The 14,945-nt window shown below is 66.6% G+C and overlaps 2 protein-coding genes across 2 annotated transcripts in view; both read right to left on the bottom strand.

The window, feature by feature from the left end:
- The window catches only part of NACC2 (NACC family member 2), a 60,467-nt gene extending 60,339 nt beyond the window's left edge, over positions 1-128 (bottom strand). Inside the window, exon 1 of the mRNA XM_054584811.1 lies at positions 19-128. The gene's annotated coding sequence lies outside the window, so the exon portion shown is untranslated. The remainder of the gene's footprint in view (positions 1-18) is intronic.
- Positions 129-10,726: 10,598 nt separating this feature from the next.
- On the bottom strand, positions 10,727-14,484 carry TMEM250 (transmembrane protein 250). Its single transcript, XM_054584161.1, has 2 exons — positions 14,228-14,484; positions 10,727-12,885 (listed from the first exon to the last, which is right to left on the bottom strand). Exon 2 carries the CDS (start codon positions 12,833-12,835, stop codon positions 12,353-12,355), a length of 483 nt encoding a protein of 160 aa, XP_054440136.1. The 5' UTR covers positions 12,836-12,885; positions 14,228-14,484; the 3' UTR covers positions 10,727-12,352.
- Positions 14,485-14,945: the final 461 nt, after the last annotated feature.

Raw genomic sequence — 14,945 nt, 5'->3', positions numbered from 1 at the left:
GCACCAAGTTGGGCGTACCTGCGGGCGCCCGGCCCGGTCCGGCCTGCGGCAGCGGCGGCCGGCGGCAGGAAGTGCTCCGGCGTCCGCGCGCTCCGCTCACATGGACTTTCTCCGGCCTCGCCCAGCACCGGCCGCACCGTGGGGCGGGGCGCGCGGGGGAGGCGCGGCGGGCCGGTTAAAGGGACAGCGCGCCGGCCGCGCGCGCGCGCGCGCACTCGCCACCAGGTGGGCTCCTGGGAGGGGTGTCCCAGGGAGGGGGTGGCAACACTGGAGAGAAGGCGGGGAGGCTGGGCCGGGGAATCCCGGACGCGGGGGTCTGGGACTCAGCGAGAGGCGGCAGCTCTCCGCCACCCCCGCCCCCTGCGCGCAGCCTTCCCGAGCTCCGGGCGTCCGACCCTGCGCCGGGCACTCGGCCGGGGCCGGATGCGGAAGGGCAGAGGGCCGGGCGGCCGGGCAGATTAGGACAGCGGCGCCTACTCACACTCTCCGACCCTCCAACCCCCTCCACGGACCCGGGGAGCCCCGGAGCCACCCCCCTATCCCCGGCCCTGGAGCGCCCCTCCCCGCGGAGACCGCGTTTGCACCGAGCAGCCTGCAGGATGCGCCGCCAAGTGGGGCGGCCGGCCGGAAGGGGTGCGCGGCCTCCGCCGAGGCTGACACTAGGGTGGCCGGGAAAGCGAGGATGCGGGAGCGCCCTCGGGCGAACCGCGGGGCGCCGACGTCTCGTGCGCAGGGCAGAGAGCTGCGAGCTGCCGGGACGCGGCGGGCTCAGCCTTCAGGCCCCGTGTGATCCGGCCGCACGGGCTCAGTAGTGAACAGGCGTGCCGTTTTAAAACAAGTGCGCAGAAATAAAACCGCCCGTACACCTGAATGGACCCACAAACGCCACCCCCTTCACCCCTCCTTCCCGCTCAGTCGCCTCTACCCTACCGTGGGGCCTGGGGTCAGGACTGGCGGCAGCGGTCCTCCCAGGGCAGAGGCAGCCTGGCTCCCTCACCTCCACAGTTGCAAGAAAATGAGGTTGGCGCCCGGAGGGTGGTCCTCGGCATGGAGTCGCTAGGAAGAGGGAGTTAAGTGGAGAGCAAGAGGCCCGCCCACCCTCCCAGGCCATGTCCTGGGCCCCGTGGGGGTCAGAGGCCAAAGCCCTGCAGGGCAGTTAGCCAAGGTCATTCCTAGGACAATTGTCAAAGGCTTGGTCCAAGTATTCTTGTCCCCTGCCTCATACCAGGTCCTTGACCTTGGTCATACACGGACCTCCAACGCCAACTTGAACCTTCAAAGACTATGGCCATGCTCCCCAAACCCCACCTACACCTAAACACGGCCCCAGCCTCCTGGGCCACTTGCAAGCCCTCAGGGCAGTCTTCTGCTGGAGACACAGCCCAGGAGGTGCAAGGTGAGAGAGGCAGGTAAACGGCCCACCCAGAAGTGTGGCCTGCTCTGCCCAGGGGCCAGCAGAGGCTCTGGGTCCAGGTGGGAGAGGGCCGCACCTGGGCCTGGGCAGCTCAGCACCCTAGGGCTCCAGAGGCTCTTCCACCTGATTGGTCATCTCAGTGGTGCAAACCCCCCAGGCCCCTGGGAAATCGGTGGCTACAAACAGCAGGTGTGAGCAGGGACAGGCGGCGCTACCTGCTTCCAGCGCAGTGCTTAGGGGACAGGAAGCCATCCGCTCCCTGAGGTCCTCCCGTGGCCTGGCCCGGGCCACTGTGGCGGGAACCCACCCAAGGTCTGGAGGTGTGGCCGCTGGCCAGCAGCACGTGAGGACAGGGCGGGGTGGCTGGGGGGCCTGCGCACCTGCGGAGCTGGCCATGTATTTGTACACGGGGGCAGCTGTCATCACTCATTTTCTAAACATTAACAAACGTCTTCCTTAACGAAGGGCGTTTGCAAAATATTAAAGTATTTAGCAGACAACAGATAACCAGAAACCTGTCCCCCTGGGACAGTGGGGCTGGGTGCAGTTTCTGGGGGAGGGGGCGCGCTCAGGCCCTGCCCCGGCACGTTTTAAATGCTGATGCGCAGCTCCGGCTTCGGCTGCGTGTCCGTGTGCCTCACCTGACGTGATTTTTACAGGCCTCTCTTCTGATTCCTGTTTTACTGACCAGAAAGATGCAGCGGAGGCAGGAAATGCAGCCAGCTTGGGCGCGCTCGCTCAGGGCTCCTGGGCGGGTGGGCAGCCTGGCGAGGAGAAGACTTGAACCCGGGAAGGGTGGGGCCGAAAACCTCCTTCCCTTCATTTGATGTGTGATCATTTAGGCGTTGTGACCCGTCTGCCTGCTGCTGGCTGATAGGCAGGTCGTTGGCCACAGCCCCCTTTATTCAGAGGGCATCTGGGGGCGGGGGAACAGGGAAGTCACAAGAGATAAATCTGCTTATTGATGAGCCTCTAGGATGGGGTGTCAAGGCGGGGGCGCTGCGTGCCCTGGGAGCCATGGTTCGGCCTGTTCACCTGTCTGTCCTCCCCTGCATGGCAGATGCCTTTGGCGCCTTGTGGGGGACTGCTCCCCCAGGCCTGCGGGTGGCCCTGTGCTCAGTGGGGACCTGTCCTGTCGGGAAAGCCTTCCAGAGGCGGGAGCCGGAGGAAGACCGTCCTCTGGGGCTCCTGGTCCACACCAGTCCACCGAGACCCTCCCAGCCACACACCCCAGCTCCGCTGGCTCCACTTCTGTTCTCCTGGGCGCTGTGGGGCTCAGAGGTCCCATCCTCTGGCTGTGTCCCCAGGGCTCTGCGTGTGGCGCAGGGACGCACGGATCCTCACCCTGGACGCAGCCGGTCGGGTCTGCGTGCAGCCGGCATCCGTTCTGGGAAGAGGCTCACGTCCCCGTCCGAGGCTCATCGCGGGCCTGCCAGGGCTCACTCGGCCAGCTGCTGCCTCAGCCTGTCCCCCTGGGTGGTTCATGGCCGTCTCACATGCAACGCGGCCACACACAGCCCCTCACGGCGGCCCCAACCTGTCCTCCCACCCCCTCCGCAGCAGATGGCCACTGGTCCTGGAACCCCCGTTCCTCCAGCCGCCGGCCCGCCACCTTGGGCTTCTTCTCATCCCCTTTCTCACACTCCAGATCCAATCTGTCCTCAGCCTGACAGCTCCGCCTTAGCGCTGTGTCAAGAGTGACAGCGTCTCAGCGCTCCGAGCCCAGCCCCCTCCTTGGGTTACTGCGGCAGGGGTCCTGGCTGCCGGCTGGAGAAGGAGGTTCTATCAGGCCCACTGGGGGCCCAGGGAGGATTGAGGGGCTTGGACTGGATCTGGAGGCGGGGTGCTGAGGGCCCAGGGCCACCTGTGCGATGGGGGAGCCTGCCAGGTCGCTCCTGCGCGGGAAGCTCACCTGGCTCCCAGGGGGGGCGGCTGCTCCGGACACTGGGGGGGGGGCCTGTTAGCTGCCCACAGAGCTGCCCCTCCTGCGGCCCCATGGGGAGGGTGCCCTGGGCCTTTGACTCATGGTTGACAAACAGGCAGCTGGGTGCCTGTTCACCCCCAGAGCCATGGGAGAGCACGTTCTGTTCTCCTTAGTTACTGCACTGGGCGGGACCACATCCGGTTCTACCCGCGCCCCCCACCCCAGCCCCTCAATGCAAGTCTGTAACGGAGGCACAAGGAGGCTCAGAACAGAGATCCCTAAATTCCCCAGAGAGGTCAACGCCAGGTGGCCGGCAGCTATGCCCAGACAGGGACTCGGCGTTTCCCGCACTGGGCCCACCTCTACGGCAGGGGAGCTGGCGGCGCAGCGCTGAGTCTGGGCCGAGGACAGCCGTCGACTGCCCTGCTCACAGACCGGCCCCGCCCAGCGGCCGGCCACAGGGAGGGCAGAGCCCCCATCCAGTGGGCACTCGGTGCTGAAGGCTGCCCTGCAGAGGAGGATTTGCTCACCTGTCCCGGGCTGCTCCCCCAAACCCCTTTCCTGTGCCTACGCAGGGCAGGCTGGGGTCGGGCCCCGCCTCCCAGGCCCTGCATGCTGGGGGGGTACCTGTCTGTACAGGTGTTTCACATTCCCCCGCCTCCTGGCCTCCGCCCGGCCTGCAGGTCAGGTGAACTGGTCTGCGTGAGCGCGGCCCCAGGGGTCTGCTGCATGCTGGGCCAGCTGGGGGCGGCAGCAGGGGCCGGACAGCTGGGAGCTCTTGTCAGGCACTTGGACCCCGTGCCCAGAAGGAAACTGGGTGAGTATTTTGGTTCACGTGTGAGAATCAGGGCAGCGCGTTTGCCTCTCCGTGTCGGTCGCAGCCTCCAATCTTCTTTCTGTCCTAAATGTCCCTCTGACACTGTGCAGCTGTGCGAGCAGCTGCCGCCGCTCGCAAGGCGGAGGGTCTGGTGGCTGCAGCGGCCCCTCCTCCAGGCCATGCCAGGGTGGGTGCGCAGCTGGGGGGCCGTCGGTGCCTCTGCGGGACCCGGGTGCGGGCTGGGCACGCGGTCCCCGGAGACGCGGCCGGACGGGCTCCGGAGCACGCCAGCGGCAGCAGCCGGAGACGCCCGGGTGGAAGCGGTGGAGGGGCTTCTGGGGCCCGGGCCCTGAACAGCGGGGCCGCCATTCCGGGGCGGCTCCCTTCCTTGGACCCTGGTGGAGGGAGATGTCCCGATGGTGAGACCCAGGTTAAGGGCCGTTCAGGAGGTGAGTGTGGAGGGCCGACTGTGAGGCAGGCCCTGGGGACACTACTGAGATGCTACGGAGTGTGTGTGTGTCCGCCCCCCAATTCATATGCTAACTTCTGACCCCCAAGGTGAAGGGTGAGGAGGTGGGGCCTGTGGGAGGTGATTAGGTCGTGAGGGTGGAGCCTCCCTGAAGGGCTTAGTGCCCTTCTGATGAGGCTGCGGAGCCCAGGGTCCCTGCCCCGCCTGCTGAGGACGCAGTGAGAAGCCGCCCTCACCAGGCACCGGGCCTGTGCACCAGGGCCTGGGGCTCGCAGCCTCCAGATGGAGAAAGTCACTGCCTGTGGTTCCTAAGCCCCAGGCTGTGGTTCTGTCACAGTGGACCCGGTGGGTGGAGACAGGGCAACCGCGCTCACTCATCTGCTCACTCACTGATTCTACAACTGTGCGCACGTGCCCAGCGCTCTGTGACAAGAGCTGGCTCCCTTCCACAGGCTGGCCCCGCGGGGCGTGTCCCTGAGGCCAAAGCCAAGGAATGGGTTTGGGCTGCTCGGGGCCTGCAGCTTCAGGCCCGGGCCAGCCGTCCCCAGGTGGGGGGGTGGCCAGGGCTGACCTCCCCAGAGCCCTGTCCACTCCGGGCTGCACTGCGTCCAGCTGGCCCTCACTTCCTCTCCCTTATCTCACAGGAAGGGCTGGGCGTGGAGAGAAGCAGACACCCACACGGCCGGGCAGCTGGAACAAGGCCCTCTTCACGTGAATCAGCTCAGACGCTGACCACCTGACCCAGGCGGATGAGGCAAAGGGGGCAGTGCCCTTGCCTCCCAGCTTTGACCGCAGGCTGTTTGGGGGGGGCGGGACAGGGGGCAACCTGGCCCTTTCCCTCTGCCCAAGGGCACCCAGAGGGAGCACTGGGCACTGCGGGCGAGGAGCCAGGACCCACCACCCCGCTCTGTCCAACTCCGGGTGCTCAGGGCCGGGACTGGAACCTGAGGACAGTGGAAAACATACATGCACGCCCAGGCATGTGCACACTGCACACGTGCCCCGCACACACGTGTGAGCACCCCAGCTGCACGCATGGCGGGAGGAGCGTGGAGGATCACGTGTAACTGCGACCACTCAGACTGCGCCTCTGGGGCACTGGGGCAGCACACGGGCGGGCAGGAGCTTGGGCTGAGTCAGCTCCATGTGACGTCACAGAGGAAGAGGTTCCTTCTACACTTGGAGGCGGCCGGGAAAATGGGTTATCGCAGGACAATGTGAAAACATACAAATAATTCATTTCACCATCATGTCTGTCACGGGGCTGTCATGAATAAGGAAATGCGCACCTCGTACCCCGCTTCACGTCGCTGGAGGGCTGACTCCGCCCTGGGCAGCGGCAGGGCGTAGCGGCCCCCTGGGGTCTTTCTTTTTTTTCTTTTTCCATTGATCTTGGAGAGAGAGAAACAGCAGGTTTATTTGTTGCTCCACTTTCCCACGCGTGCGCTGGCTGGTTCTCAGATGTGCCCTGGCTGGGGATCGTACCCACAACTTTGGCACATCGGGAGGATGCTTTAATGGACGGAGCTATTGGCCAGGGCCCCCCTTTGATCGGAAAAGCACAGAGCTCGGGAGGCCCATGGGCAGCAGCCCGGGCCTGGAGGAGCCCCCAACCCGGGGTCTTCTGGGACACGCGGGAGCAGGTGCCACCGGGGTCCAGGGCCAGAGAGGGGTCCAGTGCAGGAAGCGAAGGCCGCCACGCGGCAAGGGGCGAGGGCAACTGCGGGTGCGGCTAGAAGGAGCTGAAGTCCACACGCTCTGTCAGCTGCAGCCTCTGAAGCATCGGGTGGTCGGAGTGGCAAGAACGTCCCTACCAGTGGGGGCATGGGAGCAAGGGATGGACAGCGACTGAAGCCCAGGTTGTATGTGGGGGCTCCCCAGGAGGATGGGCCATGCCACCCCGCACGCCTGGCTGTGCCTGGTGTCCGTCTCCTCATCCCCTGACCCCAGTGAGGGCGGGGGCCACCGTGCCCTGCCTGCGTGAGTAGGTGGTCCCCTTTGTGGGAAAGCCCTGGAGGGAGGGGCCTGCAGCCCACCCCCACCTTTGTGCTGCCAGGTGGTGTTACCTGCTCCACCAGGTCCAGAGCCCAGCCCCCCACGGCACCGGGGACACCCCTCCTCCAAAGGCTACCTGGCTGCTCCCGACCCTGTGACATCATTGCCAGGCTGGACTGATTGATTCCTGTGTAAACGTTCACATGGCAGCTGGGCCAGGACTAGTCGTTAATATTCCAAGAAAGCAGAACAGGGTGCTGTCCACACGGAAGGCATGCGGCCAGCGAGCAGCTGGTGGGAACATGGCTCTGGACACAGCAGACCACCCGCGCTGTCAGGGCCCCTGCCTGACAGCCTCCAGGAGAGCACGGACAAACTGTCAGGCAGGGTGCCCATGGCCCGGAGCCCCACCCTCCTGGGCCCCGGCCCGCTCTGCCCCGCACCGTTCTCCAGGCATCTGCCCCACCGCCAAGGCCTGGGTGTGCAGGGTCCGGGGAAGGGCCCCAGCCCCCGCCTGCCGTGTCCGCTGGGCTGCCTGTCACGGTGAGCTTCCCCCAGCAGGGAGCGGCAGACCCGGGGTTCTGGCTCACGCTCCGCCCCGCTCTGGCCTGCAGGCTCGCATCAGCTGGCTAGTCCCTGCCCCTTTCGGCCTGTCCCTGCTGGGTAGCAAGTGACCAGGGTCGGGTGGGCCAGGGGTAGAAGAGCTCTGCCCAGGTCCTGGACTTCTAGGAGACGAGGCAGGGGGCCCTGGCAGGGGTGGGGCACGTGGCCATCTCTTGGCGTAGGACACACTTTCTTCCCAGGGACCCATGTGGCCTCCCGGGGGGGCCACTTCCACGGCAGGCCCTACAGTCCGCCCCCAGCATTGGCCTGCCCCCCCCCCCCGCAGGCTCGGTGCGGGCCACACACCGAGAGCCACAGCGGCCTGCCAGAGGCCCCGGTGACACAGCTGCCAGTGTGCCCGGGCAGGCTGCCCGGCGGGAGCAGGGGGAGGGGCGCGGCCGGGAGCCGCTGAATCAGCGGCACCGTATGTCCCTGCATGTCCCTGTCCCCTCCCAGGCAGGGATGCTGTGCGGCGGGCTCCCCTTGGGGAGCTGTCCAGAGGCATGCCAGGGGTCCAGACAGCAGCCCCTGCCCCAGCCTGGTGCACGGCCAGCCCCTAGGCCCGCAGGGGGAGCGCTATCCTGGAGGGCTGGGGGCAAGCACGGGCGGGGGGGGGGGTGCCCTTTCAGACGCCACCGCCACGGAGACACAGAGGGAGGCCTCTGCGGATGGAAGGCGGCGCGCTCCCCGCCCGGAAAGTGCCGAGTCAGCACAGCGCCCTGCCACCCGCTCCCCCTTGGCCGATCCCGCTGGAAGCCACAGGGACCTCTCAAGGTCAGGGAACATCAATACCCGTAGGCGGGCCAGGGGGCGGCCCTGTCCTCTGCAGGAACACCGGGGTCACACTCCAGTCTGGGCCATCCTCCCAGGTGGGCGGGGGCGGTGTCCCCTCCCCCAGGCTATTTTGCCAGCTGCCACCCCCGGGGGGCAGGGCAGTGGGGGGATGCAGGGACGGCCACCCCTGCCCAGAGCCCGGACAATGCTCAGACTTCCCCAAACAAGCCTGTGGCTCCCCTTCTCCCCACCGCCCCCATCTGCTCTGCTCCATGGCCTGGCCTGGGTCTTTCTGCCAAATGCACCCCGCACCTGCCCGCAGGAAGCCCCCCACTCGGCGCCTCTGACCTCTGTTCAGGGAGAACCTCTCCTTCCCTTCTCTGCCCTTGGCCCTGACCACTGACCTCTCATCTCTTTTTTCTTTCTTTTTTTTCTTTTAAATACTTTATCTATCTTTCAGAGAAAGAGGAAGGGAGGGAGAAAGAGAGGGAGAGAAACTTGGATGGGCAAGAGAAACATCAATTGGCAGCCTCTTGCATGCCCCCAAGTGGGGACCCAGCCTGCAACCCAGGCAAGTGCCCCAACCGGGATCTGAACCGGCGACCCTTTGGTTTGCTGGCTGGTGCCCACCCCACTGAGCCGCACCAGCCAGGGCGTGACCTCCCATCTTGAAGATCGCTGCCCTCTCGGCGCTCTCCTTCTGCCCAGCGATCACCCATCCCCGAATGTGACCGGCTTCTGGCCAGGCCTCTGGGCCTCAGGTGGCCCTCTGAGTCCCACGGCCAGGCCGCCCACCCTCCTGTGGGGGCTGCTCCCGGCCCGCGGCCGGCGTCCGCCCCTGAGGTCCCTGTGCGGAGCTTGGTCCACACCTGCCCACCTGGCACCCGGCACCCGCCAGGCCCCAACCCCAAACCACCACCAGCCACGCCGCCATCACCCAGGGGCTGTCACCACCAGGTGGCGCTGCCAACTCCAGAGCAGGGGACGGGCACTCCCTCCTTCCTCCTCCAACTGCGCTCCCCCGGTTTTGAGTCCTTCTTCACCCACCTGGACATCCTGCTGTGTGCGGGGGCAGGGGGGTTGGGGGGACCCTCCCCACCCACCCACGTCACTGGGGTCCGACCCGCCAGCTCTCCTGATCCCTTCTCTCCCTCAGTGGCAGCCTGGGCCACCTGGGGGCGTCGGGAGGGACAGCTGCTCAGGGCTGGAGGCCTGGCGCGAGGGCTAACCCTGTCTCCTAGACCAGCCCCTTGCACTTGCCCCGTGTCTCAGCCTCCTTAGGCTGGTTTGGGTTTTGTCCTGGCTCGGCTCCCAGCCCTGAGAAGCCTCCAGAAGCCTCTGGTTATGCCAGTCAGTTCCATAATGAGAAGGAAACCTACGCTACGGCATTTCATCCGATGCGCACGTCCCGGGAGCCGCCCTGTGGCTCCCCTGCCAGGCAGGGGCCCAGGTCCGCCCCGGCGGCTGCCGCGGGGTGGCCCTCCGCCCCCCCCCCCACAGCGGCACCCCCGGGGCCCCCGCCCCGCCCGGGGCAGGCCCTCGCTGGTAGCGAGAGCGCTGCCTGGGGGACCGGAGCCTGTCTCCCCTGCCTGGCCCCTCCGTGTGTCATCTTTGAAAAAGGTGCCTGTCACACAGGGGACCTCAGGTTAACTCAGCCAACAGGACAGAGTGGCTTGCGGCACACAAAATGCCGTTATCCAGCTGCTGGGTCCCAGCCAGTGAGGTGACCTCTGGCCACGTGTGGCCACGTCCGTTCAGACCCCAGCCGCTCGGCCCCCGCAGCCCAGTGCCCGAGCTCAGGAGCCCTGTGGGGCGGGAGGCTCCCACGCCGGCCAGCGCTGGCCTAGCTAACCGTCCAGGCAGCCACCGCAAGCCCCTGGAAACGAGGCAAAGCTGGTGGGGAGGCCGCGGTGCGACCCGAAGACCAACCTGGGGCAGGGCTGGCAGGGCCCTGCTGCCGCCAGGGAAGCATGCGTGGCGCGTGCTCTCCCGCGGGTGAGCTCCCGCGCCCACATTGGGGCTCCCCGGGCCACGGGCCACCCAGGTCACGGGGGCGGGGGGCAGGCCCGGGAAGGGGCATCCCTCCAAGCTCAGCTTGCCGCCTCTGCTGCTCCGGGGGCCAAGGCCTCTGGGAGGACGTCACCAACTCCGCCATCCGACGCTGGGCCCAAGACCAGCCAAGGTTTCTTTTTAGACGTTCAGCTCCCCAGGAGTCCAGAGGGCGTGGCCGGGCTGCTGGGAACAGCCCCATCTCCCTCCTGAGGACGCTCTCTGGCCATTGGGCCGCTGGGAAGGCCATCACCCCGTCGTCACACGGGCCCCTGCCCAGCACCGGGGAAGCCTTGGTGTGTCCTTCCTGGTGTCCTGCCTCTTCTCCTGCACACGTGCGTTGCCCCTAAAGGCGACCGCCCGCGCGAGGTCCAGGCCCAGCTTTCCCACCCCCGAGGCCGGGTGGGCGCCCCCGCCTTATCTGGGGGCTCCGCACGCCCGTCTGCCAGTCGCGTTCGGCCCCCACGGCTCCCCACACCCGCGGGGCAGGCTTCCACCGTGGGGCCCCTCAGCAGCCCACCACCCTCGCCTGTCCCGGCATCGCAGGGGACTGTTTTAAAATGTGCCCAAGTGTACTTGTTTTTGGTTGTTAATATTTAAAAGAACAACAACAAAAGGAATAAAAGGTTGAGCTCTAAGAAATCACTCCATCAACGCGTTAAAAAAATAAGTTTAATGCAGGTGGCTCATTTCGTAAAGAATTCACAGGCACTCGAGCCCCTGAGCAGCTGCACGTCGAGCGTGTCAACTCCCAGTCCTGCCCCGCAGACGTTCGAGGCGGCGCCCGCCGGACCCCTCCCGCCACCCCGATGGCGTGGACACGCGCCTGCCTAGGTCAGCGGGTTTCGTAGGATCGGAGTGACGTGAGTTAACGAACACAGAACAAAGCTTTTAGGAAACAGCATGATTTAGTGCAAAATATTCTCTGCAGCGCTGAGTGGTGGGGTCCCCGCGAGTCAGCTCCTCGCCTGCCGTCCAGTGACCCGGACGGACAGCTCGTCCCTTCCCCAAGGAGCCCTCCCACAATCATCGGACAGAGCTGACTACAAACTGAGGGCACGGTGACAGCCAAGGGTTTTTGCTTTCTCTCCCTGATTTGGGTTTTCTTCCAGTGGCACATAACAGTTCTGAGAGGGCCCCCGGGGGCCGCTGGCCTGCCTGGCCAGGCAGGGTCAAAGGGGCCACCGCCCACGCCCAGGGGTGCAGGGCAACCTGGGGTGAAGCGGCCTCGGCCGTATGTCCTAGTCCAGTCTGTCTGCTGTCCCAGCACAATTATTCTGAGTGCCCTCTCCCTTCCCAAGGAGGCCTCCGGTGCCACCGAACCACACGGCCACCCTGTCCCCCTGAGGCAGAAGGCCAGAGTGAGGGGTCTGGACAAGACGCTGGGCCTTGGCCCCGCGTCCCCTGCAACCCAGAGTGCCCTTGGGCCGCTGGCCCTTCGCGCTCTCCTGGCCCCATTCATTTTTGCTTTTCACACTAAGAGCTGCACAGGCAGGAGCAAAAGGGCAGGTGCGCCCTGACTTAGAGACCCAGCCCTGCACCACAGCCTCGGCTCTAAGAGGTGCTTTTCAACACAGGCTCCGGTGCACACTCAGAGCGCCTCCCACAACCTTCGACCGCTGTTCCAGACACCCAAGTCTCAATTCCAGACGTTCCCTCCAAGGAAGAGAGGCCAAAAGCACCCCCCAAAGCCAGAAAGGCATGGTGTTGTCCTCCCAGAAACCCCCATTCAGGCTTCCCAGGAGGCCGTGACTCCCCGCCCCACCGCGCCTGCACAGACCGCAGTGGCCCTGCTGACTGGCCTGGGACTCAAGGCCCCCGCCCGTCTCAGGGCGCCAGACAGAGGAGGGCCTCCAGGCTGTGCCGGGACCAGGGCGGCCCAGGGCAGCGTGGACAGCTTGGTGGCAGTGTGATGAATGGGGCCTGACGCTTCCCTAGGGCAGGGGCGGGGGGTGCACGTCCAGGGCGATGCCCTTCAGATGCGCTCCTGGGTCGCACACCCCGCCGGTGTCCTGGAGAACAGACGAGGACACGGCATGGCCTGGAAAAGGGCAGGTTGGAACCACAGGCGGTGGCCAAGGGGACACTGCACCCGGGCGCACACAGGAAGCTCAGAGGAGAAACCCAGGGTGCGGGAGGGCACAGCAGCCCCTCACAGAAGTCTTGGCCTGTTCCTCTCCCCGCACGGACCTGTCTGCGGGACGGAGTGACGGACAAGGGCCCTGACCTACCCCAACAAGAGACCCCGGGCGCAGGCCTCGACCCCACCAGTCCCAGTTAGGAAGCCGGGAGCAGGCCGCAAGGCGCTCACATGTCCACGAAGACCATGAAGCACCAGCCCAGGCCCCCGACCAGCAGCATGGTCACGTGGATGCCGTAGACCAGTAGCTCGTTGAGCAGGCGGAAGTCCACACGCCGGCGGCCCAGCAGCAGCAGCAGCACCGACAGCTTGAGCTGGAAGCGCAGCAGGACGCGCACGCCCACGTACTGCAGGCAGAAGAGGGCGGCCAGCGCGCCCCACAGTGCGGCCGTGAAGAGGCTGCAGCTGAAGTAGAGCAGGAAGCGGATGAAGCCGTACAGCCAGCGCGCCCGCACGTACACGTCGAAGTTGTTGTACTTGGTGCGCGCCAGGCGGGAGGTGCGTGCAGGCCCGCAGGCCGCGTGCAGGCAGGTGGTGTGCGGACCGTGGAAGGAGCGCACCCGCCGCGGGATGGGCATGACCGGCATTGGGGCCTGGGCGGCGGCGCTAGCTCGCGGCGGAGGCGGCGTCCGGGCAGCAGTCAGCGTCATGGGCACCTAGGCCCGGGAGCCCGCAGCTGAGCCCCGGGGGAGGCGTGGGCCTGCAGGAGAGCGACAAGCAAAGAAGCCGAGTCAGCCCAAGCGGCTGCATCCCGAGCACATTCCCACCCCGGACATGTCAGCCTGGGCGGCAGTGAAACCAAGCCCAGGACGCCGGTTCTGCCACAGACTCCGAAGGGACCCACAATCACATGGAAACCAAAAGCACTAATCCACCAGTGGCTGGGAAGGAGGGCCAGGACGGCGGCTGGGGGCCCGCGGAGGCAGTCAGTGCTGAAACGGAGGAAGGGCCACGAGGCGCCCTGGCTAACTCTTCCTTCCACCAGCTTCGCGCTGGTCTGGGTGCTCCGGCCCTGCCCGGCCCTGCCTGGCTGTCTGAGGCCCCTTTCTCCACAGTGAATAGAAGTCCCTCAATGGCATCCCAAAACGGGCCCAGGATGGGGGCGAGGTGCCCACAGGGCACACGTGGAGCAGTTCACTTCAGCAACCAGAGACCCAAGAGCTGGGAACTAGGCAGCTCTGCAAAACGGGGATGCCCACGGCACTGCTTTCAGGGGCAGGGTGGGAGGCAGGCGCCACAAGCCAAGGAGCCACTGTGCCTGGCAGGCTGGAGTGTCCCAGCAGGGCACAGGGCCTACAGGCGGGGCCGCAGGGGGCCAAGCAGCAGCAACGGACCCTCTAGTTTTACAACGTAACTGCCGCGGAAAGCTCGTCTAAATCTGTGGATGGAAACCAAGAGCTGTAAGAACAGAATGTGTCAAGTGGAAGCAGCAAAGTTGGCTACAGGTTACAGGAGACACTGCCGGGCATTTGCCTCCCATCAGAAGTGAGGACACCTCCAAGCTCCCTCTTCGGCCGCTGGTGAGAGCAAATGGCCGCCCAATTGCTGGTCCGGCCGCAGGCGGGGGAGTGGAAGGCCGAACGTCCACCCTTTCACTGCCCCGCAGGCCCGGCCCTTTCTGCAGGTTTGGCCAAAACCTGGCCTAACACGCAGCTGCTCCATCCAGGCTTCACCTCCGTCTCAGCCCGCCGCCTCCAGGCATGACATTCAGGCAGTCGGTGCCCTCGACTGGAGGGTCGTTCGACAGCCGGTCCTCACTCCCTGCACGCTGCGGGGACGCGGCCAACCTGCGATCGCCGGAGACTCATCCCGCCGCCCGCCGCCCGCCCCAGGCCCCAGATCGCCAGGACGTTCGGCCGCGCAGGCGGCACCGAGTCCCGGATCAAGGCGTCTCGGGCACGAGGCGGCTGTGCCCGCTTGCCTCAGGGGGAACTGGCGACCGCCACGGGATCCCGTCGCAGGACTGACCCGCCGGGATCCCGGGGAACCCCCCCGCCCCTGGCCCTGGAGACGCCCGAGGCAACCCCCGCCGGCCCGCTCACCGGGTGCCTTTTCCACGCCGGCGTCCCGGTCTGCGGGTACCCCTGTCCCTCGGGGCTCCAGGAGCAGGGCGGCCGCATGGTGCCGACGGCGCGGTGGCTGCGGGGCCCGGTGCCTCACGCGTCTCCACCTGCCCCGAAGGGCCAGGGGCTCCGGCGCCCGGCGGCCGGTGGCGTTTGGCCCAGCGTGGGAGCCGTAGCGCCGTCCCTCCGCGGCCACCGTAGGGCTGTCCTCACGCCCCTCCGCCCACTCCGACACCGACAGCACCTCCCTTCCCCCCAGTTCGGGGTCGACTCTGAACACCCGGAACTCGACGCTTCTCCTGGGCGGGCGCGCGCCCTATGACGTTATCGTCGGCGTCCCCGCCCCGCGTACGCCCCTGGCGGCTTGACCAGTTCTGCGCGGGCGCAGATAGTGGGTCTGCGCGTGCGGCCTCCAGGCAACTCTCCCGCGCACGCGCCGCTGCTATCTTAGCGGTTGGCTGTGCGCCGGCGCGCGCGCGCCCGGGTGGGCAGGGCAGGGCAGGGAGTGTCGCTGCGTCGCCGGCACTTAGGGAGGGCGATTCGGCGATCGCTTCTCTACTCGTCTGCTAGTCTGAGTGCTGCTGCAGGGCGCGTTGGGATGGGGCAGCCGGCTGAAGCCCGGCGTGGCCTGGAGGGGCGGCTGGCGGAAAGCGTCCGCGGGCGCGTGTGTCCAGCTATAGGAAGTCGGGGCGGGCTG

This window comes from Pteronotus mesoamericanus, unplaced genomic scaffold, assembly GCF_021234165.1.
Source record: "Pteronotus mesoamericanus isolate MK-2021 breed Mesoamerican mustached bat unplaced genomic scaffold, CSHL_Meso_final contig_78, whole genome shotgun sequence".
NCBI lineage: Eukaryota > Metazoa > Chordata > Mammalia > Chiroptera > Mormoopidae > Pteronotus > Pteronotus mesoamericanus.
The sequence above is the reverse complement of the archived record's forward strand: the minus strand, read 5'-3'. Positions and strand labels throughout refer to the sequence as shown.

What these genes read in the sequence shown, in the direction of transcription:
- TMEM250 (XM_054584161.1), bottom strand. Translation starts at nt 12,835, where the DNA reads ATGACGCTGACTGCTGCCCGGACGCCGCCTCCGCCGCGAGCTAGCGCC.